The sequence below is a fragment of the Saccopteryx leptura genome, chromosome 3 (genome assembly GCF_036850995.1).
Source record: "Saccopteryx leptura isolate mSacLep1 chromosome 3, mSacLep1_pri_phased_curated, whole genome shotgun sequence".
Classification (NCBI taxonomy): domain Eukaryota; kingdom Metazoa; phylum Chordata; class Mammalia; order Chiroptera; family Emballonuridae; genus Saccopteryx; species Saccopteryx leptura.
Window position 1 is genome coordinate 63,243,414 of NC_089505.1, and position 27,795 is coordinate 63,271,208.

A 27,795-nucleotide genomic window follows, 5' to 3' on the forward strand; every position below is an offset into this window, starting at 1 on the left:
CCAATTTCTTCTCCCCAAGTTCTTTTTTTTCCGGTCAGTCTTCGATGAGCTGAGGCCAGAGCCATGAGAATCTGCTTCCCCTCACCCCAAGCCTTTCCGAGGCCCGGACACCAGGGGTGTGGGAGGCCTTTCAGGGGACCCTCGCCCCCCACAGCAACACTACTTGGGGAGTGGGAGCTACACCCTTCCTGCCTTGAACACTTCTGTTTATGCGTCCAGCACAGAAGACTGGACTGGAGAGTGGAGGGGAAGAGGGGGGTCTCTGAGGTCACCAGCCCCAAACTGGCTGACTTTTCTGGAGGGGCCTGTTTGGCCAGGCTTGCCCTTGGAGGGCAGGAGTTCTTGGTGGTGGTGGGAACCCCACCCCCCACCCCCCACCACCATGCTCTGGGCACAGGACAAGGCTGGGGGCATGGTGGGGGAGGGGTGAGTGGTGATGGTGGAACCTTCTAGAGCAGCCCCCAATGGTGAGAGCCTGGGGTGGGTGGGTGGGGATGGGAGCAGAGGATCAGAGCTTTCTCTTTCTTAAGTGCAATAAATCTATCAGGGAGCTGGGTGGGGAGCAGCCGGGTTCTGGAGACCCTGCTGTCCAGGCCACTTGAAGCTGCGCCCTGAGAGGCACTACAGCCCTGGGGAGGGGTTCGGGTGGGCAAGGGCGGGGGAGGGGCCACTGTCGGTGCAACTCTGTTCACACCTTTTCTAATAAACCAGAGCTGGGTTCACCATTTGCCTGTTCTCTGCTCACGTTCATCTCAGTGGAGGTTCTGGGCACAGGGAGGGGAAGGCAAGGGCCAGACAGCCCCGCTTCTGGAGCATCTGCTGGGCTCCATGTCCATGGCCCCGCAAAGGGACCCTAGGAGGCTGCCCCTGCTCCATGTGTGTCCATGTACTCAGGTCTGATACAGCCCCTCACCCAGTCCCTTGATGCTCACCCTTCAGAGGAAAACAACCCCCAAATGTTCTCCAGCTTCAGGCTAGGTTCTCAGGGTGGTGATACGGCGCTTGGCTTCAGAGGTCACTCCTCTGCCCCACCACCTCTGGCTCAAGATGCAAAGACTGTAAGGATCACTGTCACCGACCAGGAGCCAGGTCAAATAAGAGTAGCAACTATGAGTTGATGTTTCCTGCTCTCTCTACCTGCCTTTCTCTCTCTCTCTAAAATAAAAAAAATCTTAAAAAAAAAAAAAAAGTCCTAAACCTCAAGACCTCAGAATGGGACCGTTGGAAACAGGTCTTAACAGAGGTAATCAAGTTAACATGAGGTTATAGGGCAAGCTCCAGTATGACCGGTGTCCTTAGAGGGAGTTGGGACAGACAGGTGCACACAGCAGGAAGGTGCTGTGTAAAGATGGAGGACTGGAGTGATAACAGCCACAGCAGGGGACACCAGCTTGCCAGCAAAGTGCTAGGTGAGCCCGGAAGGATTCCCAGGCAGGTTCTGGAGGGCACATGGCTCTGCCAACATCTTGATTTCTCACTCCTGGCCTCAACTGCGAGAGAATATGTTTTTGTTCTCAGCCACCCAGTGTGTGGGACTTTGTGACAAAAGCCTCAGGAGACTAGTGGACCAACTCTTCAGGGCTCCCGATTTTCCAACTTTTGGGAGTCCTGGATCATGGGTTCCCTTTGCCTTCAGACGCCCAAGCAACACCATAGCTCATTGTGAAGACACAGGAGTCTGTTTTAGTGTTTGGTTAGATGCTGTATCCAATAAAAACCTCAATGCCCTAACCCAAGTGTTCATTTTCACACACATGGGTGTTCAGGATGGCAGGCATCCTTCACAAAGGAAACTCGTGGACCCAGGCCCCCTCTGTCTTGTTGCTCTGCTACCTGCTAGGGCCTCAGGGTTCCTGTATCCAGCAGACAGATGGGGGACAGTGGAGAAGGCAAACCTTCCTGACTTGTTACCACAGCGGGAAAGGGACACATCACTTCCACTCCCTTTTTGTCGGCGAGAACTAGCCCCATGGGTGCTGGTTCCAGCAATGGTGCCACATTAGAGGGGACAGTGAGCCATATCAGGCACACCCAGCCACTCTGACATTCTGTTTTGGTTTAGTTTTCTTTTTTTTTAACAGTCTCCCAAAACTCAAGCTTTGGCAGGCACAGGGTTAGAGTCTAAGATAAACGGGCAAAGGTCTGACCGCTGCTCAGCACCAAGCACAAGTCATACTGGCTTAAGGGAGGCAAAAGGGACATATAGTGGCTCCAATAGCATGTCTACAGAAACACTGATCGAACTGTCACGAGGACCCATGTGTCTCTCTTCAAGGGGGCTTCATTCTTAGACAGGGTCTTCCCTGCTACTGGAAAATCTCTCCCAGCACGTCCAGGTTATCCTACCAGTTTAGCTACACCAGGATTGAAAAACAGCACCTTGGCCCTGGCCGGTTGGCTCAGTGGTAGAGCGTTGGCCTGGCATGCGGGAGTCCCGGGTTCGATTCCTGGCCAGGGCCCACAGGAGAAGCGCCCATCTGCTTCTCCACCCCACCCCTTCCTCTGTCTCTCTCTTCCCCTCCCGCAGCTGAGGCTCCATTGGAGCAAAAAGATGGCCCGGGTGCTGGGGATGGCTCCTTGGCCTCTGCCCCAGGCGCTAGAGTGGCTCTGGTCGCGATAGAGCGACGCCCCGGATGGGCAGAGCATCGCCCCCTGGTGGGCGTGCCGGGTGGATCCCGGTTGGGCGCATGCGGGAGTCTGTCTGGCTGCCTCCCCGTTTCCAGCTTCAGGAAAAAAAATAATAATAAAAAAAAGAAAAACAGCACCTCAGTCCTTTGTAGGTCACAAGCTAGCTCTGCCCAATGTCCACTTTGGCACAACCATTGGCCAGGGGCACTGGGGTGTTGTGCCCAGCCTTGGAGCTAAGGAACGAGATGAGGACCCCCACCAGGCTGCATGGTGTGAGGGTGGGCACCTTCAAAGAGTTCTAGGTTCCCTCTTGGACTGTCCTCTTAGCCCTCTGGGCCCTGGCTCAAAAGTCACACCCTGTTGTTCCTCCCACCCTGGACTGAGTGAGCCAGGCACACCATAGGCCTGAGCGTTTGGCCATGTGACCAGTGAGGAATAGGAAGCTGCCCTGAGAAGTGATACCCTATCCTAGGTCTCTGTCCCACTTGTGGGAGGGATGGTGGTGCCAGCCGGACAGAGCCCAGCCCTAGGCTCTCACCTTGACCTGGCTCTGGCTCTGATTCTGTGTTCTGCACATGTCTCCAGCTCTGCTCAACTTCCCCGACCTCATCATAGGGCTCATAAAGAGGCCCTAAGGCAGCCTCCCCTGGATAGCAACCTGTACGGGGAGGCAGTGCCAGCAAGGACTAATTAACCCATTACGCTGGGGGTGGAGCCACACTGCAAGTGGACTAGCTCTCTGAGGTTAGGTCAGACACTGCCCTTGGAAATGCCGGATGGGGACAAGGACCCGGATCCCCTGAGGCCTGGGTGCTCTCCATCATCTGAGTCAATGCCACATATCCATCCTTCCCCTTCCTGCTTGGGCCTCGCCCACCACCCCCGCAGGCCCTCCCGCCCTGTGAATGCCAGCCATGAAGCTGCCAGCTGACGCTGCTCCCTGCCTGGGGAGGAAATGAGCTTGACAGAACAGGGCAGGCCTGGTCCCCAGGTCTGAGCCAGGGAAACCCGGGTCTAAAGACCAATCAACGGCTTTCACACCATAATTTATTGCACTTGAACTCTGAGTCCCTCAATTGTCCTTCCATGGGCTTTCAGGGACTGGCACTATTATTGTCGGCGATTGCCAATAGCTCTCGCTGGCTCACAGATTCACCTGGGGAACGTGGCCACCACAGGCCTCGTTACCAACAGTTTCCTAGGCCTTGAGCCCAGTTGGGTCACCTACACATGTTCTCATCTAGGCAGACGGGGAGCTGTTGCCCCCTGCTGCCCCCAGAGTCCTTCAAGGCACCCCTAGGTTGGATTTCCCGAAGTGCAGGGCGCTCAAGCTGTGGGTCTCGGCTTACTCCTGTGCATCAAGTCTCGATGGGGGGCTTCCCTGGCCTGTGCAGGGTTGTGCCCCGCCGAGTGGCCTAACCAGGCAGTCCCAGGGGGCTGGTTGGCTCCACTGGCAGGGCGGGCAGCCCGGGGTGCATGGTTGGTAGCGCGGGGAGCTTCGCCTGCTGGGGACTTGGGCGGGCTGGGTGGCTTGAGCGCACTGACCGCCCGGATGAGGCCCATTCGGCGGCGGATGGAGTGGTCCAGGTTGACCGTGCAGCGCAGCAGGCTCTGCGCCTCAGCCACCGTGAAGGGGAAGTCGGCGCTCAGGAAGCGCTGGAAGAGCTCTGGGTCACCGTCCAGGTCGAGCACGTTCTGCAGCGCCTTGGTCATGGTGTGCAGCTCGTGGCTGTTCTCACAGAACACGTCCCAGAGCCGCGCGTGGGCCTGCAGCGCGCTCTCAGTCTGCTGTCGGTCCTCTAGGCACTGCAGCGCCCAGCTGAGGCGGCAGGGCCACTGGTTGGCAAGCACGACCCAGGCCACTGCCTGGCGCGGTGTGAGGCCCCCGAAGTCCTGCTGCTGCTGCTGATGCAGCAGGCGCACGGTGATGGGCACGGTGTTGACGATTCGCCGCATGGATACCACGTTGTCGGGCACGTACTCATAGAGGCAGTCGCGTTCGTTATGCAGGCACAAGAGCGCCTCGTGGATGCGGCGCGCAGCCTCCGCGTCGATGCGGCTCTGCGCACGCTCGGCCCCCGCCTGCATCTCCACCGCCAGCAGCTGCGCACCCTCGCCAGCGCCCGGGCTCAGCGGCCGCAGCTGGCGCGTCAACTCGCGGTACAGCAGGTCGTCGCGGCTCTGCACAGCGTCGTGCAGGAACTGCAGTTTGGTGCGGCGACCCATGATGGGCACAGAGAAGGGCAGCGTGACGGTGCGGTTGAGGAAGAGGTAGCCGTTGTCGGCCGTGCCCTTCATGGATCCAGCGCTCTCGAGGCACGCGGCCAGGATGCTGGGGTCCACCACCAGGATGAAGATGAAGGGCGCATGGCTGTCGGATAACAGTGTATTGATGGCGTTGAGCACGCCCACCACGTGCTCCGAGTAGCACGTGTCCAGCCCAGTGACCTCGAGCACTACGCGCAGCCGGCGCCGCTGGTAGATCTCCAGGAAGCACAGGAAGTCGGTGACAAGTTCCACCTCCTTCTTCACCTCACACATGAAACCCAACTGGGTACCGAATTTCTCTTGCGACACTAGCCGCTCAATCTTTTTGCGCTGGCTCACGAACAGGTGCTTGCCCACCGAGTACACGGCCATGAGCAGGCCCGAGCCTGACAGCGTGGTGGCCGCGCCTCCGAACACCCGTAGCAGGCTGCCGTTGGCGCCACTGCGGCTCACTGCGTGGGTGCCCAGCGACAGGTAGAGCAGGCCAATGCCGAGGCCCAGCGCCGCCAGCAGCGCCACCAGCGCGAGGCAAATGCGGCGCCGGCAATGCCACTCACACTGGCGGAAGCCCGTCGTCGTGGCCGCCTTGTTGCCCAGCACCGAGTACACGCTGAAGGGCAGAGCGCCGTAGTGGTGTCGGATGCCCTCGCACAGTGTGGTCACCAGGCCGGCCCACAGCTTGTCGGTGCCCTCGTACTGCCAGGCGGTGAAACGCATGAAGAGGAACTTCACGTTCTTGCGCCGCAAGTGCACGTCGGTGATGACCGGCTGCAGGAACACCAGGTACCATAGCAGCTGCGGGAAACCCCAGCCGCGCACCTGCCGCGGCCGCCACTGCACACGCTGCAGCTCCTCGGCCTCGCGCTGCGTTGCCTCCTGCTCCATCAGCGCTAAGCGGACGAAGGGCGAGGGGTCGGTGGGAGTGACCTGGGACAGGCTCAGCCCGCAGCGGGGGCGGAGCTCGGCCTGGGCGGGGTTCATATGGGGGAGGGGCTCGAGCAAGGGCGGAGCCCGGATATTAGGGCCTGGCGGGAAAAGCCCAGGCAGGCGCAGAAAGCGCGAAAAGAAACGCTTGGAACTGGACTTGTACAGAGAAAGGTCTTGAGGGCGAGACCGAGAGGGTCATGGGAGGACATAAGTAGAGCCCCCAGAGGAAGAAGAAGGGGGAGTGCAGGGAAGGATCTAAGGAGTGAAAGAATGGATACGAGATTCTGATGAAGAGAAATGTTGGGCAGCAAGGGTGCAGCACTGATCTGATCTTCCTGGCTTACTGCTCCTCCAGAAAGCCCTCTCTGACTCCTAGGCTGAATTAAGCGCCCCCTGCTCTGCCCCCCGCCCCAGTTGTCTCACCCACTTTGAGTTGTCACTGGGGACAGGTGTGTCTCCCTCTATGGACTGTGAAGGGCAGAGCCCTGGTTGTCTTGGTCACCAAGGATATGCTGGGGGAATGTTTGAAGGATACATCATGAGAGGCTGGGACTGTCTGCTGAGGTCAGGCAATGAATGAATGAGAATGTGTAGGCGTCACCTCACACAGAGTAGGTGTTCCATATGACGTTTCCTCTTTCCTTAGACCCAAATCTTTTCTCCCTCCAGGACCCTGTGTTTTACTCCAGGACAACAGAGGGCAGACAGGGGCTTGTTTATTAGATGCTCACCATGCCTGAGCGCATGGAAGTGAGTCACCTCCAGCCATTTAGGCCACAACTTGGGCTGGGGTCTGAGCTCCCCAGAGTTTGAACCAGGTCCAAGCTGCTGCGGATCTGACCTGGTTTCAGCTCCTATCTCAGTTAACATCTATCGGTTAGGGCTCTTGCCAGAGCTGAGGACAAGAGACGGGTCTGGAAGACAGGAGGCTACAGCCTCAGTGAGGGAACCTGGGCTTTCTCACTAGGATTCTGGGAGCTATAGAAGGCTTTTGAGCAAGAGAACAGGGATAAATATGTATTTTAGAAAGATTCCTTGGAGAGGGTTTGGCAGGGGAGGCGGGTAGACTGGAAGCCAGGAGGCCAGAGAGGAAACTAGAGCAGGGACTAGGGGCAGAGGCTGTGGGCATGGGGAGGGGCCTGTCAAAGCTGAGTCATGGGCTGGGCTGCTGGCCTCAGGGCGTCAGTGGATCTTGGGGAAGCCTGGGCTGGGCCGGGACAAGACACTCCATTTTCTGTACCCTCTCCCCCAACACACGGGTCCTCACCAGTGATCTTGTCCAGCATCAGGTGCAGACGGCAGCCAAAGGGGGCATAGAAACCCACAGTCACAGGGACGGGCACGTGGCAGAGGGTCTTGGCCAGGCAGTTGCAATAGACGTCATCCTCTGTCAGGATATCTAGGGTTGGGGAGGGGGTAGAGGTCGGGAAACTGAGTCAGTAAGGCTGGCTGGGTACCACCCTCTCCCACCACCCTCCAGAGCACCCGCTCTCAGCCCCTCCCTGCACCAGCATCCCCCTCCCAGAGGCAACTCAGGTGACTTGGATGGAGGTTTCTGTGGCCACAGGGAGCCCCCTCCAGGGCCAGATGTGTCCCTCTGGACCTCCCAGGATGAGCTGACCCCAAATTTGCAAGGCACAGTCTGGGAGGCCATACTCCCCTGGCCCCAGCCCAGAGACCTGTGCTAATTTGGTAGACTGGCCCTAAGTTACTAGGTTCAGCCACCAGCCCATAGTTCCCCTGGGAAAATCCTGTGTCCCTTTCTTGGGAATTGAGGTCCTTGGATCCTAAGAAACCACTTCCCACACTCTAGGTGTCCACTCCTGCCTGCTCTGCTAGCCTGGCTTCAGTGTGGATGGGGCCCTGTGGCCACAGGCTCCTCTGTTCCCTGTCCACCCCTCTGACCCTGACGTCTCTCCCTCTCCATGACCCCATGCCCATGGTCACTAATCTTGCCCTGAGCCCAGGCAAGCCTGCCTTCTGGTCCTGACCCTGTCACCTGCCTCTGCAGAGGGCAGAGTGATGCCTTTGTCAGTGGGGCGGCAGAGACTGGGGGCGTGGGTACCAAAGGACCTGGCCAGGACAGGCCCTCGGGCAATGCTATGGTCTGGAATGGCAGTGTAGGGTGCAGATTTGGGTTTAAGTTCTGGCATGATGTCCAAGTGCCTGGAGTTGGGGATGCAGAAAGGCAGGGCTCAGTTTAGGGGTGCGGGGGAGTCACAGGGTCAGCCTTTCAAGAAGAGAGGCCTGTGGGTTGTAGGACCCATCCCTTGCCAAGGGCCACCTCTGGGCCTAGAGGCTCAGCTGGGAGGGTTGGAGGAGGACATGGGACAAGTTTGGCTGATGTGGCAGCCAGGATGAACCTGCTCCCACTCTTCCTGATGGCTGGGTGACCTCACCTGGTTCGACCTCTATTTGTCTGTGTGTTAATTGGGCGTCATGGTCCAGAGGCTCCAGCAACAAGGTTGTTTCTGACCTGGAGCCCCAGTCCCTGCTCAGCTGTTGCTCTACTTTCTTGCCAGAGTTGGAAACCAGTGGCGCGTCCCTACCTCCCCCTGAGATCAGGACAGCAATACCTCTGGCCTGGACTCCTGCATCCGCCCTCGCCTCATACAGTCCACTCTTCCGTTAGACCCTGAGTTAGTTTCTGTCCCTTCCACCCTCTGACCCATCTGCCCTCTCCCCTCACTCCTTGCTCTCTGGCCATATTGACCTCCCTGCTATCCCACAGGGTCTGCATTTGCTGACTGCTGCCGCTTACTCAAGAGAACTGCCCCGTCTTTGCTCAGGTGTCGCCTCAATGAGGCCTTCCCTGATGCTGCTATTTATTCTGGAAAACCTGATGCTCCTTATCTCCTCTCCCAATGTGGTGATGCACTTTTAAATTTTCCTACTTCTCTTGTTTCCTGTACCTGCCCCCCCCCCATAGAATTTGAGCTCTGGGAGAGCAGTGGTCTGTCTACCCTGTTCCCTTTGCCCCCACCCAGAACATAGCCTGACACTCGCTGCAGGTGTCTAATGCCTAGTCAGCAAATGAGTGAACGAATGAAGAGTGAATGAATGAATGTCTGGATCTCATCGCTGCACTGCTCTCTCCATCCCCTAGGCCACTCACTCCCTGGCTCTTGCTGCAGCTGCAAACTTGACCATCTCCTCCACACCAGAGCTGGCCAGCAAGCTGGTGCTCGTCACCCCTGCCCCATGTCTTCTGTGGCCTGTTAGGCCAGGGGAGGGAGGGCCAGTGAGACAGAAAGCAGAATAGGGAGTTAGCAAGGGAGTCAGGCCCTGCCCCAGCCTGGGATGGAGGCACCACGGACAGGCCCAGCCTGGAAGCCTGGGATCCCAACAGATGAAGCAGAGTGGCTGCCCCAAGGCCCAGGACCAGGCCCCCTCCCAGACAAGGACCAGCAGAAGGGATGAGGGCAGGTCCCAGGCCCATGCGGGAAGCGAGGCAGCAAGGACAGAGCCTCCAGGAAGGCTGGGTGAGCACCGGAGCTGTATGAGGTAAAGGGGCCACAGGCTGCCGGAACTGGCAAGGGCCGGGCGTCCGTGGGCCCGCCAGGCTCCAGGGGGGTGCCAGACGCAGAAGGCAGGGCTGGGCCGCTGCTGGCCGTGGCGTGTGCCGTGGTGGGTGCAGGGGCTGGCTGGGGGGCGCTGGTTGGCCGCATGGGGGCAGTGGTGGTTGTAGGTGGCCCCTTCTGGGCACCGGGAGCAGGGCAGAGGCGTTGCTGCAAGGGGCTAGGAGGTAGGGCCTGGGGCTGCTGCTGCTGCTGCTGCTGCTGCCGCCACTGATGGTGCAGGACAGGGGGCTGGGGGCCCCGGTGACAGCCCCCGACACCCCCCTGGTGGTTGTGGTAAGCCAGCTGCCACTGCACCTGGGGGGGTGGCTGACAGGGCCTGTGGGCTCGAGGGGCCGCTGGGTCATGGCACCACTGGTGACAGCATCCTGGAAGGAAGGAAGTGGGGGTGACTGGCCCTGGGTCCCTGACTCCTGGGGCCAATGGCAGGAACCAGGTCTGTCTGCAGATAGAGGCTGGGGCTGCTCCTGAGCTAAGGCCCAGGAGAAGTCAGAAAACTGGGAGCGTGTGGGCTCTGTGCCCCAGCGTAGGCCAGGGGGAAAGAGGCACCACAGCCTGGGCTAACGCTGGGCGGGGGCTGGAGGGGGCGTGGCACCCAGAGTCCCTGCCACCCCGAATTCCTGGGGGTCCCCCAGTGGGGTAACTAAAGAATCAACGGGGAACAGGCCTGGTTGCTCCAGAGGCCAGAGTGGTGTGAGGTGGCTACGAGAGGGGACAGGGCAGGGACGGGGAGGAAGGGGGGTCGCCTGGTATCCAGGCTCAGGCCAGGCCAGGGGGAAGGGGGCTGCCCTGGGAGGTACAGATTACCTCAGGAAGCTGGTCCCTGCCTCATTCATACACACTCAGTAGAGGGGGCTTGCTTTCCTATCTCTCCCTCCCACCACACTGCTCCCCCAGGTGGGGGGCAGTCCCCATGGGCCTGGCGATTTGGGGAGGAAGAATTCTTCCTCTGCTGACATCCCCAGCCCGGGCTCTCAGCTTTGGGTCCCCACGTCTGTGGTTCCCCCCCTACCCCGTGGCGCCACTGCCGATATGTCAACAGGGAGTGCTGGTGACTTCTCTCCTGGGGCCTGAGCCTCTGCTCCACCGCCCACTCAGTGGCCCCCACTGCCATGCCTCTCTCCCTGCCAGGACCCCCCTAACTGAACCCCTACCTTTTTGGTGTCCCAACTCTGGGTCCAAGAAGTAGCTCTCGGTGGGGACCCGGGGGGGCAGGGTGCCCTTGGCAAAGTGGACAGTGTAGCTCTGGTGCATGGCGGCGGGGCCTGCTCCAGGAGGGAGGACGGCTCGGTGGCCAGCCCCTTCGGGCACCAACAGCCGAGAGCCCGCTTCCAGGACAGCTGCCTGTGACCTAGGACAGGTGAGAGACCCCATCCTGGCTGTCGGTCCCAGGTCACCAGGTGGGGCAGAGGTGCTCTTCAGAGTAAAAGAGAGAGGGCAGGATGGGGGTGGGGGGTGGAGAGAGGTGGGGAGCTAACTCGGACTGGGTGAGCTTCCCACAGGTCTGGTGAGTGGGTGTTTGGGAGTCCCTGAGAGTTCCCGAGGCCAGGACAACGGGGGTGCTGAGTAACATCAGGGGGAACTAGGCATCGGGCATGCGCCATAGGAGGTGGGGCAGGCGCTGGGTGAGGGACATGAGCCCAGGGCCCGGAGAGCTGGGGGCAGGGGGCGTGGGATGGCTGAATCTCAGGCTGGGTGCATCTGGAGACTGGATGAGGCTGAAGGGAGGGGAATTCTGGGGAGAAAATGAAAGCAGGCAGTTCCATCTGGGGAGAAGCTCAGCTAGCTCAGGTGAGATGGGTGCCCTGGGTTTAAAGTGTAAGGTGCTGAGAGAAGTGAGGGAGGGGTGCTTTTCGGGGGGCCGAGGGCAGAGGAAATTGGGGTGGTGAGAGTTGGGGGCCTGATGTGTGGCCCTTGCCCACTGCCTCCCAGCCTAGGGTCCTCCATACCTGATGGCAGCCTCGAGGTCCCAGCTCCCTGCCCGGCCAAGGGCCACCGAGCTGCTCTGCCAGCCCTGTCACCGCAGTGCAGGCCCAACCGGTGAGAGGTCTGCAGTTGGGCGCCAAGCTGCCTGACCGGTTTGCCTGCCCTGTCTCCACCCCTTCCCACGGGCTGGCCAGCCCTGTGCCCATGCAGTGCTCTGCTCTCGAGGACTGGAGCGGGTGGCCCTGCACAGTACCTGAGGTGAGGGACGGAGCTGGCTGGCCACGGTGCTGCCTGGCTGGGACCTGCGAGAGTCTGTGGGCCAGCCCCTGGGAAGGGATTGAGTCCAGGCCAAGCCAAGATACAATCCTGGGTTCCTATGCCAGTTGCTCCAGGGCCCAGCTGTGTGACCTTGGGCAGGTGACTTCACCTCTCTGAGCCTCGCTTCCTCAGTGCTGAGTAGGCCAGTGATGGGGCCTACCTCTCGTAGTTGTCAAGAGCAGTCCTCTGAGCACCGCATGGGACGTAGCAATGACAGCAGCTAACAGGCTGGGGACTGACTGACCCATTTACCAAGCTGCTCTAAATGCTTCTCATACAATGGCAGCGACAATGCGCACTATGGCTTACCAGGGCCCCACGTGGCGTACATGCTTCTCATACACTAACCGCATTCTTCATCACACCCTGGTGGGGGTGTGATGCCCACTTTATGATGATGTCCCTTGGGGGGTCACATGGAAGGAGGGCGGGACTCTGAAGCCAGGCTCAGTGGTTTGTGCTCAGGCTCTCCTGCCCGCTGGCCTGCAGCAGGGCGCCTTGATGATTCTTCCAGAGGTGGGGCTGGGGCTGGACAAGAGGGGTCTGATCCCATGGGTGCCCTTTTGGTCCCCAGGGTCCTTTTACCTGCACTACCAGTGGCTGCCTGGGTAGATGGGTGATCCTATGGGGACAGGGGAGGCAACTACAGAACAAGTGCCCAGGACAAGGGGGTTCAGGACAGAAGGAACCCCATAGTCCTGCAGGGCAGCCCTCTGGTGGGGGACCAAGCGCTGCCTCTTCCTTCTGCCTGAGCCTGGCTGTCTCCTCCCCCAGCCCTTCAAGTCAGTTCTCCAGGAAGGGTTTCCTCCGTGTCCTCCAATTCTGGACTCTGTCTGAATTGGGGACGCCCCCAGCTTCTTGGAGGCAGGGCTGGGCAGCCGTCACCCGCAAAGGGGTCGGGGGAACAAGTAAACACCATCACGTGCGCTGTGGCCACTTAGGAGGCCCCTTGAGACGGTGAGTGACTGCTCTGAGAGGCAGGGTGGCTGTTGGACACCCAGTAGCTACAGGTGGTGGAGGGAAGGGCACGTACAAAGGCATGGACACAGGCCAGGGAACGCGGCACTTAGTGTGTGGGCTGGGGAGGGCAGGCCAAGGCATGGCCCAACTGGTGTCTGCACTGGACAGGACGGGGTGGAGGGGCCCCACGCTCTGGGGGTTTTAAGCAAGGAAACCCTTCCTCGTCTCATTTGGGTCACACCCCAACTGTGGTTGGCAGCTTTCAGGTGGAGGCACATTGGGCAGCAGGCAGCAGAGCCCGGCCACCTAGGTGCGTGATGCTGCAGGTGCTATGAACGTGAGTGGGGAGGGCAGGGCCATCGTCCTGGGTAGGACCGGAGTCTGCCAGGCACGCAACATGTGTACAGTGCGTGGGGGGAATGAGGGTGTCTGGCCCGCCCACCACTCCCATCCGTTCTCACACTTGGCAACCTGCCCCCTGGGCACCCCCTGACCTGCTGCTCAGAGAGAGGTCTGTTCCGTCGGCCCCACTGGACAGGAGGCAGCCCCACATTTGTTGACGCTGGTGGGGTCGCCAGGGCGGGGACTACCCTCCATTAAGAGTCGAGCAAGCTGTGGGACTCAGGTCTGGAGGTGAAGGCCCAGAAAGGGAGTGATGAAGGGGGGGGAGCCGTGGCCATGCAGCATGTTCCGCCCTCCATCCCCACTGTTCCAGACCCTATGACACGTCTCTTTACAGATGTCCCCTGCCCCCCAACATTCAGAAAGTGACACAATCATCCACTTCAAACTGGTCACACAAACTTTTATTGAGCATCTACTGTGCGGGCCGTGGGCCGTGTCTGGTGGGGCTCTCTCCACACCAGGCCCAATGGCAGCTGGGACCACCCGGCACCCAGGATGCCCCCACCTCACTATGACACCCACTTATTGAACACGTGACACCCTGAAGTGGCTGGACCCCAGTCTTGCTTGCCATGGGTGCTGAGAGCCTGGGGATCCTCAGGACCTCTGGATCACCACCTGGAACTTACCTGGAAGAGAAGGACTGGCTTTAGCCTGAGGCTGGGATGGGAGGGAAGAGGCTGACAGCACCCAAACAGCTCAGGTCTTGCGCCCACACACTGGGTGAGCCTCCCCGTTCAAAGTGGGCGATGCTGCTGCCCACCTGGCCTGCATCCCAGGGCTAGGGGTGACGGCGCACAGAGGCAAAGCACGCAAGGAAGGGCCTGGCGCAGGCCTCTGTGGCAATATACTGCCAGGGTCCTGGCACAAGGGGGGCCTGGGGGTCCAGCAGAGGGAGAGAATGGAGGGCTGGGTGCTGGCTGCCCCAGGGAGGAGGAATGGGCTTCAGCCTGTGGGAGTCAGGACACCCCTTCCTGAGGGCTGGAAGACCCATGGGGTCTTGCTGGCTCTGGACCCCCATCTGGATGACTTCTATGTCTACCTGAGTTCCCAGGCTGGGAAGAACGTCCCAGACTATTAAACCAGGTTGTCATGGGGGGTTCTTCTCTGGTCTGGCACATACTGGGGAAGCAGGCTGGGGGACCTCAGGGGCCAGCGGCATGGGTGCGCTGCACCTGCTGTGTGGCCTGGCACAGGACTTAAGCTCTTGGGGTCTCAAATTCCCTACCTAGAAAATGGGGCTCAGTGGTCCGGCCCATGGGAGCTCTGGAGCCCTTGTCACACTCAGGGATGGCAGGGGTCCCCCCATCCCCACGACTCACAGGCTGGCAGGGCTGCCACAGAGGCAGTGACCAGGCTCTTGATGCCCAGGGTGCTGAGCGTGCCGCGGAGGAGGCCACAGGTGAAGGCCAGGAACTGGGGGTGGAAGCATACGTCACTGTGGGAAACAGGGAGGCCAGCACCCAGGACAGCTGCCAAGATGGGCTTCGGGCTTCGCTGGGGGTCCAGCCCTTGGACTGGGGTGGAGGGGAGTGAAGTGTGGGTCTGTCCCATACCACCTACCTTGGGTGCCTCCTCCAGATACTGCAGGCCTGAAGCCATCCTGAGGAGCAGGGGGAAGCTGTTGTCCTGCAGGACGTAGGTCCCCTGGGGACAGAGTAGAGGCTGTGGGGGCTGTGCCTGTGCATTTGTAGTGGGGGGAGGAGGAGCAAGATGTCTAGAAGGATCCTTCCTTCCAAACCACTGTAGTCACGTCCCATCCTTCAGAGCTGCAGAAGGGCCCACAGGCTTCCTGGGCCTGGAGTCACCGGGGGTGGGGGTGGGGGTGGGAGTGTGTGTGTGTGTGTGTGTGTGTCTCCGGTGTGTGTGTGTGTGTGTGTGTGACTCCAGCCCTCTGGCTATGTCTCTTCTGGGGTAAAAAATGGAACCATCCTGAGAAGCGGCCCGTGGGGCTGGCACAGCATGAACATCTACTGAGAACCTGGACAGGCAGTGTCAGGCTGAGGTGAGAGACTGCCAGCCACAAGGCCTTCTGCTGGCTCTAGGTCCCATCCTGGGAGGCCCCACTGCAGCCTCCCTGGGGAGGTGGTGGCTGCCAAGGGCAAGCCGGGTTCCTGCCTCCTGGCAGAGCCAGGTCTCTACAAGGAGCTGTGGGCTGCACCCTCCGTCGGTGGGCAGCCCTTCCAGGAGCTTCTCGGTTTCACCTGTGCCTACAGCCAGGAAGCAGGGGGGGGGGGGCACGCACCTGGTGATTGGTGCGAAGGCTATCCATCTGCTTTTGGAACACAGCCACCCACAGGTCTTTGCACAGAAACTTGAGGACATCCAGCTCCTCCCTGAAGGGCAGCATCTCCCGGGGCAGCCTGGGGGCAGCAGCAGACACTGGAGTGAGGGGACCAGGCCAGGGTGGGGGAGCCCAGGGGTGGGAGAGGGAAGCCAGCCCGAGTTCTGCATGGAGCAATGTACCCTCCCACCTCAGTCCAGCTGGGGGTGGGAAAATGCCAGAGGGGTTGGCTCTTACCTCTCACCCAGGGCTCGGCCCACGCGGAAGCCCATGCCCTCTAGGACCAACAGGCTTATCTTCTGCCCCTACAAAGCCAGGAAAGAAGCTCAGGGGCACTTGCCACCCACTGGAACCGCTGCAGGGGACCAGCCACTTCTCCAGTTCAGCATCGCCTGGCCAGGCCAGGCTTGGGCCAGCGGAGTGGCAGGCTGGCTTTGCCGCTCCACAGACCCCATCAGTCCTCAGGGAAAGCTCCCCCTGGCTCCAGAAAAAATGGGGATATTCCTCACACGTAGCTTCACCCCTACTAGCCAGCTCTTTCCTGATGGCACCCATCACTCATTATAAGCACAACTCCATAGGAGGCAGCATTCCTGATCGCCCCAGAAGCTCAAGGTGACTTGTCCAAGGGCTCATGTGGCAGCAAGGTGTGGGCCTGCCCTGGCCAGCAGGGGGCTGTAAGTCAACTATGATTAGGTCTTAAAATATCAGCCAGCAACCCTGGGAAGGACACACTGGGGCTCTGGGGGAAGGCAGTGGCAGCCAAGTGGCATTCTGGAGGGCAGGCCAGGGACCCACAATGGAGCTGTGGAGGCAAAGGAGGAGAACAGCACGGCCAGAGGAGTGCTGACTTGTAAATTCCATTTGGTGACCTGGAAACATCCAAACCTGGAGGGAATTTTTATGAGTTTATTTGACCCAAATTGACAACAACTGCGAAGAAGCAAAATCTCAACGGATTGAGAAACTGCTCCTGAAAATGGCAGTTTTGCAGCTTCTCTCATACATGAGAATCAAAAGGGGAGAGGGAGGCGTAGGAGACGTAAGGAGGGTCATGTGAAATCTGTGGGTGGTAGATGTAGGGGGTGGGAGAAAGCAAAGGGGGGTGTGGAGTCTCTGAGACCGGAAACAAAGTAAAACGGAGACACACCTTTTACACTGGCGGGTACAGGACGGTTAACAATCCGCACTTACAGCACAGAGATGGCATTGGGGGACAAGATGACAGAGGCGCCCTGTGGTCTCTGCTGGGGGGTGGGTGCTGAGGGGTCAGTAACCTGGAAATATCAGATGTTCTGATATTTCAAAGGCATGTTATCTTAATCTTTTTTAAAAATTGATTTTAGAGAGAGGATAGGAGGGAGGGAAGGAGGAACACACTGATGTGTTGATCCACTTATTTACGCATTCTTTGCTTGCTTCTTGGTGCCCTGACAAGGAATTGAACTTGCAACCTTGGTATATTAAGACAATGGGCTCACTTAAGGTAAAGACTGACCTGTGTCAAGGACTCTACAGGCCTAGAAAATGTGACTACTTGCTTTACCAGCGTCTAATTAGGATTATGTTCAGATCATCCTATGTGATTACTTTCAGTCTCTGAGTTTATAAGACTCACCATGCAGGCCTCCCCTGAGCTTCTCAGGTTTAACATGTGCTCTCTTTTTCGTCCACAGAGGGAGGTCTGGGTTGGGGCATCAGAAATACCAGGTTGGCCTATAGCGTGAGGCCCCAAGCTTGGAGAAAGTCTGGAAGAGCGGAGGTGAAGAGCCCAGGAGAAGTGGATTCAGAAGCCAGGGAGGGCGGTAGCAGGCTGCTGTAGGGAAGCTGCAGGGCCTCCACCCCCACCCCCACCTTCCCATGGGGATGACCTAGTCTTCTCTCCAGCCCATGCTGTTATCCTGGAGCCCCCTTATCACCCATCCCAGGGTAGGTCTGCAAGCCCAGCCCTGCCAATCTGCGCTGTCACTGAGTGGGGACCCAGGCTGAACCTCAGCAGCCAACACAGGTCTTGGCACCTGAGAGGGAGATGCTTAAAAAACAGTCACTCAACAGAGTGAAGGGTCGGGATTCGTGCATACACTGTGTGCAGGTTCTTCATGCAAACCCGCCTGCCTAATTTTAACAACCCCTCAAGGCAGGCTGTATTTCACACCCGGAAATGGGCTCAGAGGGGTGAGCTGGACCTTGCCACGGGTACCCTCAGCCTCGGGTCTTTCAAACCAGAGCAAGTCTGTCTTCCAAGCCTAGGGGGCCAGATGGGTGAGTGGCCCAAACAGAGGTCACCCTAATGTCCAAGCAAGGTGCCCTTTCCTCTGCCAGGCTACCTGGCACCCAGGCCCTTGCCAACCATTCTCTGCTCCACCTGTGGAAACCGGGCTTGGGTGATGACACAGCTTCCCACTTGACCACAGAGGTGTGCTCGCTGGTACTGCCTGTCCAGTTTCCCTCGGGCGCCACAGGGAGGGCTGTGGAAGGAGTCGGCTGACTAATGGCATTGGGTAGATAAGCTCTGGCTGTGAGACACAGTGAGGGGACAGGTGCCCAGTGAGGACCAGCCCCCAACACCTCTAGCTGTGGGACTGGGCAGTGGCTAGCTGTCCTGCAGTGGTACAGTGGGTAAAAGCATCAACCTGGAACACTGAGGTCGCCGGTTCAAAACCCCGGGCTTGCCTGGTCAAGGCACATATGGGAGTTGATGCTTTCTGCTCCTCCCTCCCTTCTTTCTGTCTCTCTCTCTTTCTCTGTCTCCTCTCTCTAAAATGAATAAATAAAACCTAAAAATAAATAAATAAATAAAAATAATTTAAAATAAAAAAAAAAGAAGGGGCTCTGTTCTGCTGCCCAACCCTGTATCACCTCCCTTCTAGAATAAGCTCCTGGAAGAGGCACACTGAGCGCATCTGCCTTCCTAAGGACTTCCCAGTGTGATGGGGAGAGCCCAGGACTCCCTGGGTTTGAAGGCAGGTGTGTGCAAAGAAGACAGTAAAAAGCATGGAGAATGTAGCTTAGGCCACTGTTGACAAGGTGTGCGGGGGGGGGGGGGGGGGACGGGGACGGGAGGGTCCCCTGTAGACCAGGGTGAGGAGGGTGCATTTTTCCATGTGACAAATGCTTCTTGAATGGTCTTGCTGCAGGACAGAAGGAGAATGACACCGACAGTCCCTGCCCCAAAGGAGCTGGTGTCCTTGCCGGTACAAAAACTATTACAATCACCGGACGTGCCCTCAGCTGGGCTGGTGCCTGAGGAAGCCATGTCTGCCCTGAGGCTAACAGAAGGGTTAAGCAGGGGAGGCAGCAGGTAAGAAGGTACATGAGGCCCACCCAGGACACAGCCAGAAAGTCAGCAGGGTCCTCAGCCAGGCTGAGGGGGGTCCGGAAAGGTTTCCGCAAATGTTTTCCTTCAGTGAGCTTCAGACTGCCTGCCTGGGTTTGAATCCTGGCTCCAATACTTACTGGATGCGTAACCTTGGGCAAACTACCTCATGGCCCTGTGCCTCAGTTTCCTCAGTGAAGTGGGTGGATGGCAGTCCCTACCTCACAGTAGTGTTGTGACAGCTCCATCCCTAGCTGTTGTTACTGGTGGCCAATTAAGTATCTGCTGAACTGAGAAGACTGGGCGTGGTGGGATCTAAGACACAATGAAAAAGGGAGGGGGAGAGAGGAAGTGGGGAGGGAAGAGCTGAGGATGAGCAGATGGGGGGAGGGGGAGGAGGTTCACCTGTCTTTGTCACAACCTGTCCTGACTGTCTGATGTTCAGCACCCCTCCCTGCAAAAGCTATTAAAAGATTAGGGGTTTATCCTTATTGGTGGGGAAGGCAAGGTGGCCTCTCCCATTCATTGACTCCTCTGGAACCCGCCAGAGCCAGTGTGTCTGGGCTTCTGCGCCTGCTCCGCTGAGTTTGCACAGCAGCCAAGAGGAAATGGGATCATCAGGAACAGAGGGAACCCCCAGAGCAGCCTTATCAGTGCCGCACCAATGCGGACACCACATAGTAAGGGTGCTATGAGGAAGGGACAATCAGACAAAGGGAAGTTCTTGGAAGTGAGGAAGATGGCAGCCAAAATAAACATCTCTTAACAAGGGGGTTGAAAAATAGGCAAATCTGCACGATAAAGCCTCCCGGATCGTCCAGAAAGAAACCTGAGGCAGGAAAAATGAGATAAAAGTTGTAGGACACATGGAAGAAGTCCAAGGAGTCTACTGTTCCTCTGAGTGCTGAGAAGACACGAGGCGGTGGGAGATGTAACCAGAGAGGAGTGTGTTGAGTTGAAGGAAGAGTCATGTGTCCACTCTGGAAAGGCCACAGAGCTCCAAGCAGCACAAATGGAAGACAGCAAACCAAACCCGTGGTCCTGCCCCATCCTGAGCACTTGACACGTAAGACAGCCAGAACATTCTGAAATGAAGCTGGCAGGATTCAGGTGGGGCTATGTGCCTGGCTGCTTCCTGTCTCTTCATCTGCCAGGCCCGGTTATTTGTGAGGTTTGCACTCCCCACCTGCGGAGCCCCCTCTGTGCAGGCCTGGGCAGAGCAGCCTAGGTTCCTGTCTTTAGGAAAACACAGGGAGCCTGATCAGGCGGTGGCGCAGTGGCTAGAGTGTCGACCTGGGACAAGGAGGACCCAGGTTCGAAACCCCAAGGTCGTTGGCTTGAGTACGGGCTCACCAGCTTGACCATGGGATCACAGACATGACCCCATGGTTGCTGGCTTGAACCCAAAGCTCGCTGGCTTGAGCAAGGAGTCATTAGCTCTGCTGGTCAAGGCACATATGAGAAAGCAATCAATAAACAACTAAGGTGCCACAATGAAGAATTGATACGTCTCATCTCTCTCCCTTCCTGTCTGTCCATCCTTGTCTGTCTTTCTCACAAAATAAAACACAAAACAAAACAAACAAACAAAAACACAGGGAGAGGGGATGAGTTCTCAGCCTCTTCAAGGTGACTGGCCCCAGGAGACCCAAAAGAAGCATGGAGTGGACAGGTGAGAATGAGTGAGCTGGGAAAGCTAGCACACCTCTCATTCTGCTGCCCTGGGCTCTTCCCCCAACCCTACCATCTCCCCCTATACTCCTAGCGCTTGCCAAGGACAACCTCCTCCTCTACCCCTACCACTGGCACACCTCCTGCAGCAGCAGCCCTTCCTGCCCAGCCTCTGTCCACTCTGTCAAGTCGCCGAGGAGGTCTTCCTAAAACAATCTGAGGCCAGTACATCTCAGTGTAAACCTCCTATGGCTCCCAGGCCCCAGGACAGGGCCCCAGTGCTCCCAGTTCCCCAGCCGGCGCATGGAGACCTGGCAGCTGGCTCCCCACCCATCTCAGTGCGCTCTGCTCCCTGGGGCTCTGCTAGGAACCCGGAACCAGCTGCTTTCACAGGCTATGTCCCGGAACTGATAGCTGCTACATGGACCCTAGGCCCTCGTGGGAGAAGGGGCCAGCAAGGGCACTCACTGGGCCTCGGTGGACGAAGGCCTGGGAAGTAGGGCTGTCCCGGGCCACCCACCAGTGCTCCCAGTAGCACATTACCTTATAAGTACACAGGAACTCACTCCTTTACCCACAGGCTCCCCTTCTGAGGTAGAGAAACCACAGCCTCCTTCTCCCTGAGTTTTTCCTGCTTTGAAAACAAAGGCACTTTGACCTCCTGGTTCCTCTGGCTAGTCTTCCATTCCACCACACCAGTCAGCAGAGTCCATTTAACAGCAACAAATAACCAGGCAGGCAGACATGGAGATCACAAAAGCCCTAAAGAATAATGTGGCTCCCAGGTGTCTGTGCTGTGGGCACAGAGGTGAAAGAGCCACCACCCTTGTCCTCAAGTTCTGCAGCTGATGAATGGGCAGACCGGAAGCCACAGACAAGTTTTGGAGCCAGACGCCTGCACCCTGATTCTGCCTGTGATCATGGCTGTGTGGCCTCGGGGACAGGCCCTCCCTCCCCAGCACCTCAGTCCCTCCTCTGTAAAATAGGATGAGAATGTCACCCCAGAGGATTGTTCTAACGACTAAATCCAAAATACTGTGCTGGGGACACCGTAAGCACCCAAGAACCAGGAGGCCTGCATTAGGTTCAGACAGGACACTTGATGGACCAAGAGAAGAAACAGGGCAAGGAGGGGCCAGGAGCGAGACGACTATGAGTCAACAGTTTCCCACAGGCCCCTGAAAAATGGGGCTCCCAGGCTGCAGGAATATAGGGACAATGCCAGAGTTCTTGCTCCTGATGAGCCTGGAACCACCCAGGAGATCCTTTAAGCCAGCGGCCCAGGCCACATCCCAGTCCTGCTCTGTGACAACCTCTGGCATGGGACCTCAGGATTGGACTTCCAGGAGCAGCAGGTAGAGGGTTAGTGGGACTCTGTGGGGAGCAAACCTAGTAACCCAGTGCTCCACACACTTGCTTTATCACAGAAACCCATTCAGCTCCTCTAGGAGCACGTCACAGAGGACACACTGTGGGAAAGGCAGGCCAGGGCTCATAGCACAAGCTTTGGAAGTGGGAAGCCTAGTTACATTCCTGACTCTGCCCCTTGGGAGCAAGCATCTGTCCATCAAAGTCTCTGTTTCTTCATCTACCAAGTAGGAATAGGAACATCACGCCACTCTGTGTGTTAGGAGAATCACATGAAATCAGGAGTGTGAAGCTCATGGGAAACACTGACAGGCAGTAGGTGCTGTTTTTGTTCACACTACTAAATGAAACCCAGTCCCCACCCCACCCACCTCAGCACAGAGGATGCATCCAGTTCCTCAACATATCTATGCACAGGACCTACTATGTGCAAAAGACCTACTATGTGGTGATCAACACAGACCTGGTCCCAGCCCCCACAGCACACAGTCTGGAGTAGGAGATGGATGTGATCATACAGATACATCAGATATATCCTTACTGAGGGCAATGAGGGCTACCAAGGAAAAACTGCGGAGCGGGCTGCAAAAATGTAACAAGGATACCTGACTTTTGGGAATTCAGAAAGGACTTCACTGAGGAAGAGCCATCTGAGCCAAGATCAGAAGGATAACAGGTGTGAACCTAGTGAGGCTATGACAGGTGAAATGGCTGGAAGATGAGGAAGGAGGCTGGTACAGCAGCAGAGAGCAGGGAGCCTGGACTAAGGTGGACAGGAGACAGGTGGGAAATACTTAGAAAACAGAATGGGCAGGGCCAGGTTGAGGGCTGGAGGTGAAGGAGAAACAGCAGCTACAGAACAGGCACTACTAGATTTCTGGCTTGCAAGCCGGGACCGATGGGCTGCTGAAGCATTGCAATGTAGTTCCCAACACAGGCCAATGCACACCCCCCACACACTTTATCCTTTCCACAGCATTTTCCCAATGTACTACAGACTTCACTCATTTATCTTATTTGTGTCTCCCTCCACTCACTACAAACATAAGCTCTAGGGGGGACAAGGACTTTTATATGGTTCACTGAGTTATTCCCTGAGCCAACAGCAGGTCTCTGGCACCTCACAGGTTTTAGTTAATGTTCGTTGAATGAATGAACTCTGAAGAAACTATTATTGAGATCTTAACATGCAACACTCTCTTTAGGGCTCCTAAATTGGAAAGAAAACCTAAGCCAATAAAAATGTCTTGCATATTGCACATACATGATAATGATCTTAGTAAGAATAATAATAAAAAAGTGAGCAGTCTGACCAGGAGGTGGCGCAGTGGATAGAGTGTCAGACTGGGACGCGGAGGACCCAGGTTCGAAACCCCGAGGTCACCGGCTTGAGTGCAGGCTCATCTGGTTTGAGCAAGGCTCACCAGCTTGGGCAAGGAGTCACTCGGTCTGCTGTAGCTCCCTGGTCAAGGCACATATAAGAAAGTAATCAATGAACAACTAAAGAGCTGCAACAAAGAATGATGCTTCTAATCTCTCTCCCTTCCTGTCTGTCCCTATCTGTCCCCCTCTGTCACACACAAAAGAACTCTTTTAAAAAAAGTGAGCAGAGTCCCCTTTATTAAGCACCCACTCTCTCCCCTCACTCTTTATTCTTGGTAACTGATTTTGCAACAAGAGCTCCCATGTTCTGAGGGCTTATTATGTGCTAGATGTCCCATTAGAGCTTTAAAGTGTGAGCTCATTTGTACTTCATAAAGACCAACTCCCAAAATGCTAAGCATGCTCCTACTTCAGGGCTTTGCATCTCTTCCTGGCACACTCCTACCCCCACTTATCCCTGGGGCTCGTTCCCTCCCTGCTCTTCCTCAGAAATGCTCTCCTCCATCATCTACCACTCCATACCTTTTCGTTCCATGACTTCATTTAAGTTTTCTTTGTAGAACTTCTCACTAGCTACTGGCATGTATTTTATTTATTGACAACCCTACTGAAATGTAAGCTTCGCGAGGACACTAAAACAATGCCTGGAATATAACAGGCGTTTAATAAGTGTTTGTTGAATGAAGGTGCTTTTATGATGTCCCTTCTACAAAGGAAGAAACAGACACAAAAAGATTGAGTCACTGACTCTCACACTGAGTGAGTGACGCAGGGCGGTATTCAACCCCGAAGTCATCAATACACATCCAATAACAGGTGTTATTATAATTACTGCCCGCTTTTTCGTGTCAGATTTTGAGCTCAGAGCTTTACCCCGAGCTGTCTCGCTCAATCCCATAAGTAACCCGCGAGGCCGGCCCGGCTGGGACCCACTTTACAAAGGAGGAAGCCAGCGCCCCAGGTCACCCAGCGAGGTAGGGGCGGGGCCGGAATTCGACCCCGACCGCTGCCGCGCCTCCGCGCTCCCCAGAGCCTCGATCTCGCCTTCCCGCCGCGGCCCGCGCCTCCTGAACCCCCTCACCGGGAGCCCGTCGCTCACCCCGGAGCCGGGATCAGGGTCGGGTTCGTGAGCCCATAGCTCCGCCACCATCTCGGTGTGTAGAAACTCAAACAGAACCGCGTCCACCATGCGTCGGCCTCGCGTGCTTAACTACCGCCCAGCGCTTCGTGCTCCCATTGGACCGTCAGAACTAGCTCCGCCCCCTGCATCTAGACGCGAGCCCGCCTACTCACGCTTCCATTGGTCTTCCAGACTAGCCCCGCCTTCCTTTCCGGGTTAATGTGGTACGCGTGTGAATTTGGGAGACTTTCTTTGCAGTTTTCGAGTCCTTAGGAGTAGCCATTGGCCTAGTGACTGGTTACACGTGACGTAACTCGTTATTTTGTTTTCGTTTTTGTTTGTAACTTGTATTTTCAAAAATCCCTATTTGTCCCCTTGCCTCGCAGAAACCCGGAAGCGCCAACTGAAACGCTTCTCTATTGGTCGTACTCTTCACACCGTGACTCAAAGTTGGTCTGAGGGCTTGCTTCCTGCTTGATAGTCGAGTGGCAGACGTGCTTAGCCAATGCCCGCCCAACCTGCTCTCCTATTGGTTGGAGCTGCTACCCTCCGTACAAACACCTCACTTCCAGTGGGTATAACATCCCGCTGGCTCCAAGCTTCTACGACCCGGTAAGGTCTTTGTTGGTAGCGCTATCCTGCACCCCAGTAGTGCAGCCCCCTGAGTCCAGCTGGACTGTCACTCCTTTAACCCTGACAATGGTCCCTGAGCAGTTCCAGGAGCCCGTGTGCTTGTGGATATGGCCGCTGCTAGGCGGTAGAATCGGAAAGAACCCAGTTTGGGACTCTGGGAGCTGTGGCCTCGGAGTCTTAATCGAGCTGGTCCTCAGTTTCCCTATCAGTACACTGAGGAGGCTGGGGTCCAGTAGCCCCGATCGGCGCTGGCAGGGGTGATAAGCCCGGTTCACAGAAGAGGAAACTTGAGGCCCAGGCAGGGAAAGCAGATGGCCCCAATTCGCTAAAATAGTGGAGGGGCTGGGATTCCCGACACTGCGCCTTTTAACCACCGCCGGGCGCCCGCTTCTCACGCCATTCCTTCGCTCTTCTTCCTAGCTCTGCGCCATGGCGTCTCGGGGTCATCGGCGGAGGCCGCCGCGGAAGCCCGAGACGGTGGTGCGGGGGGAGGCGGCCGAGACAGATTCGGAACTCTCTGCGTCCTCGTCGGAGGAGGAGGAGTTGTACCTGGGACCTTCGGGCCCGACGCGCGGCCGCCCCACCGGGCTGCGGGTGGTCGGGGAGGCCGCTGAGACCGACTCGGACCCGGAGCCGGAACCGACGGCTGCGCCGAGGGACTTGCCTCCGCTTGTGGTGCAGCGGGAAACGGCTGGGGAGGCCTGGGGTTCGGAGGAGGCCCCGGCGCCCGCCCCTGCGCGCTCGCTGCTGCAGCTTCGGCTGGCCGAGAGCCAGGCGCGCCTGGACCACGACGTGGCGGCCGCCGTGAGCGGCGTGTACCGCCGCGCAGGCCGTGATGTGGCCGCCTTGGCCAGTAGGCTGGCGGCCGCCCAGGCGGCGGGGTTGGCGGCCGCTCACAGTGTACGCCTGGCGCGGGGGGACCTCTGTGCACTGGCGGAGCGCCTGGACATAGTGGCCGGCTGCTGCCTGCTGCCCGACATCCGCGGCGTCTCGGGGACCGAGCCCGAGCAAGATCCTGGAGCGCGGGCTTAGCCATGATCCGCTCACCGCCCGTCTTTGCATCCTCGGGGAGACCCTGTGACCTGGCTTTGTACTCTGTCTTGCTGTCACCCTCAGGGCCAACCCCACCCCTTGAAAGACGTTTTATGCGTGTGTGTGTGTGTGGGGGGGGAATGGTGCTCAGCCCCGCTCTGTCCATCTGATTCCTCCCGGTGGTCCTGGCCCTTCTGTCTGGTTCCTGGCCTGCGTCTCAGTTTTGGCTCCAGCCGCTGAGTAACTGGCCGCTCCTTGATCTGTCTCATGTCTCCATCCTAGGAGCTCACGGTGCCCCACCTTTCCTTGCTCTCTGCCTTTCTAAGTTTGGTTTCTGCTCCCAGGGGCTGATGCCGCTTCCCCAGTGGCCCCAGCATCTATTGGTTGGGTTTGCCACCCTCCTCCCTCTGTCTATACATATGCCGCTCTCCTGCTGGGTAGCGCATCTCGCATCTCGAAGGCTCCAAGCTTCCTGGCAGATTCCCTGCCACCTTCCTTCACCCCCTTGGCTCCGCCTCCACTCCTAGCTCCTAGTTACACTTCTGGAATTTTGTCCCCCTGGGCTGGACCTTTTTTTCTGCTCCCCAGGGTTGGTGCTTGTTCCAGCTCCTAGTTTTGGTCCTTGCACTGCCATGTCCTGGCTCCTCCTCCAGCTTGGGTCCTCCCTATTGGCCTGATCTCATCTCCTGGGTCCAGTTTTACCCTTGGAATTGGTTTTGTTTCTTTTGTTCTTTCCCCATCCTGCTTAGACTACCTGCTTGAACCTGCGCTCTAGAAACCCCCTATGGTTTCTGTCGTCAGGAGGCCTGACCCGAGGGGTTCTCCTCCCCACTCTCTGGACTCAAGATTGCATCTTCTCCAGACCCAAGTTGTGGGCCCACTGTACTCTCCAGGCCAATGTGGCACTTTGTGCCTGAGGTCCAGCTGGCCTCTTCCTGACCCTCCGGGCAGATGGTGGTACCCTTCAGTCACTTAGGGCTCAGTGCCCACCGCCCTGCTCCTCCCAGTGCACTGTGATGCACTGGAAGATAAGGACCACGTGCTTAATGTTTGCTCACTGTGTTGACCCCTGGATGCTAAGAGGACTTGGATTTCTGTTTCTCCTTCTGGCCCCAGCCCTAGTCTCTCAGTCCCAATCACATTTATTCCCCACCCCGCTCTTTCATCCCAGCCTGCAGCTGAGATCTGAGTCCCCAACGTGGAGAATGGCAGACTCATTAAAATGGAAAACATTTACGGATATGGCCATTTCCTCTTGTTTCCCCACCTGTGCTGGGGGTGGGTGGGTTAGTAATTTCTCTGAAAATGGGGGTCCCAAGAAAGGGATCCTTCCTGCCTGGACTATTGAAGGTGAAGCTGTAGCTGGAAATGAGAGCCCCTGGTTTTCTTGCCTGCTCCTGCATTTTATTTTATTAACTCAACATACATTTACTGGGCACCTGTTTTGTGTCTGTCCTGGGCACAGGTTGCAACAGCCCATCTGGGCCCTTGCTGAGCTCACAGTCCACTGGGAGAGACAGACATTAATAAAATATTCTCATAAGTAAGTTCATAGTTTAATTTTTCTGGCACTATGTGTGATAAAGAGGTACAAGAGTTTTGTAAGGGTATAACTGAGATCTGGCTATCCTTGTGTGGGAATACAGACCAGGGAGGTCAGATGGCTTTGCTGAGGAAGCAATGAGTGAATTTGAGCTGAGCCCTAAAGGTATAAATCAGTGAAATGAGTGAGGTGGTGAAGAGTTGCAGGCCAGAGCAGAGGTGGATTAAGGTCAGTTGAGGCCCCGGGTGCAGAAGAAAATATTGGCCCCTTAAAAAAAAAAAGAGAGACACAGGGAAAATAAAAATACATGTTAACCAGCCTGACCAGGTGGTGGTGCAATGGATAGAGCATCAGACTGGGATGCAGAGGACCCAGGTTCGAAACCTCGAGGTCACCAGCTTGAGCAAGGGGTCACTTGGTCTGCTGTAGCTCCTG

At 57.3% G+C, this 27,795-nt stretch overlaps 4 protein-coding genes across 6 annotated transcripts in view; 2 read left to right on the plus strand and 2 right to left on the minus strand.

Annotated features, from left to right (window-relative positions):
• PPP1R37 (protein phosphatase 1 regulatory subunit 37) overlaps positions 1-722 on the plus strand; it is a 51,907-nt gene extending 51,185 nt beyond the window's left edge. The window contains exon 13 of the mRNA XM_066373735.1: positions 20-722. The gene's annotated coding sequence lies outside the window, so the exon portion shown is untranslated. The remainder of the gene's footprint in view (positions 1-19) is intronic.
• Positions 723-3,672: 2,950 nt separating this feature from the next.
• NKPD1 (NTPase KAP family P-loop domain containing 1) lies at positions 3,673-11,418 on the minus strand. Of its 2 annotated transcripts, XM_066371853.1 has the most exons (5): positions 11,351-11,418; positions 10,556-10,752; positions 9,314-9,769; positions 7,091-7,222; positions 3,673-5,786 (listed from the first exon to the last, which is right to left on the minus strand). In XM_066371853.1, exons 2-5 carry the CDS (start codon positions 10,653-10,655, stop codon positions 3,955-3,957), a joined length of 2,520 nt encoding a protein of 839 aa, XP_066227950.1. In that variant the 5' UTR covers positions 10,656-10,752; positions 11,351-11,418; the 3' UTR covers positions 3,673-3,954. The 2 variants fall into 2 exon arrangements, with proteins under 2 accessions (XP_066227950.1, XP_066227951.1); XM_066371854.1 differs by lacking the exon at positions 9,314-9,769.
• Positions 11,419-13,390: 1,972 nt separating this feature from the next.
• On the minus strand, positions 13,391-24,285 carry TRAPPC6A (trafficking protein particle complex subunit 6A). 2 transcript variants are annotated; one of them, XM_066373738.1, is made up of 6 exons: positions 24,132-24,285; positions 15,532-15,599; positions 15,256-15,373; positions 14,574-14,657; positions 14,333-14,426; positions 13,391-13,639 (listed from the first exon to the last, which is right to left on the minus strand). In XM_066373738.1, exons 1-6 carry the CDS (start codon positions 24,219-24,221, stop codon positions 13,608-13,610), a joined length of 486 nt encoding a protein of 161 aa, XP_066229835.1. In that variant the 5' UTR covers positions 24,222-24,285; the 3' UTR covers positions 13,391-13,607. The 2 variants fall into 2 exon arrangements, with proteins under 2 accessions (XP_066229835.1, XP_066229834.1); XM_066373737.1 differs by having other exon boundaries at positions 24,114-24,264.
• A 75-nt stretch (positions 24,286-24,360) lies between these two features.
• On the plus strand, positions 24,361-27,364 carry BLOC1S3 (biogenesis of lysosomal organelles complex 1 subunit 3). Its single transcript, XM_066373736.1, has 2 exons — positions 24,361-24,764; positions 25,206-27,364. The coding sequence occupies exon 2, from the start codon at positions 25,215-25,217 to the stop codon at positions 25,815-25,817; it is 603 nt and encodes a 200-aa protein (XP_066229833.1). The 5' UTR covers positions 24,361-24,764; positions 25,206-25,214; the 3' UTR covers positions 25,818-27,364.
• The last annotated feature ends 431 nt before the right edge of the window (positions 27,365-27,795 follow it).

Bases quoted from the DNA above. Each gene is read 5' to 3' on its own strand.
- NKPD1 (XM_066371853.1), bottom strand. From the start codon at position 10,655: ATGCACCAGAGCTACACTGTCCACTTTGCCAAGGGCACCCTGCCCCCC. The intron at 9,770-10,555 runs GTAGGGGTTCAG...CCTTCCTTCCAG, and splicing joins AGAGTTGGGACACCAAAAAG to GATGCTGTCACCAGTGGTGC. The intron at 5,787-7,090 runs GTGAGGACCCGT...TCGTCCGCTTAG, and splicing joins GATGCTGGACAAGATCACTG to CGCTGATGGAGCAGGAGGCA.
- TRAPPC6A (XM_066373737.1), bottom strand. From the start codon at position 24,221: ATGGTGGACGCGGTTCTGTTTGAGTTTCTACACACCGAGATGGTGGCG. The intron at 15,600-24,113 runs GTGAGGGGGTTC...CTGGCTTTGTAG, and splicing joins GGGTGAGCGACGGGCTCCCG to GGGCAGAAGATAAGCCTGTT. The intron at 13,640-14,332 runs GTGAGTCGTGGG...CTTCTCTTCCAG, and splicing joins TGTGGCAGCCCTGCCAGCCT to GTAAGTTCCAGGTGGTGATC.
- BLOC1S3 (XM_066373736.1), top strand. From the start codon at position 25,215: ATGGCGTCTCGGGGTCATCGGCGGAGGCCGCCGCGGAAGCCCGAGACG.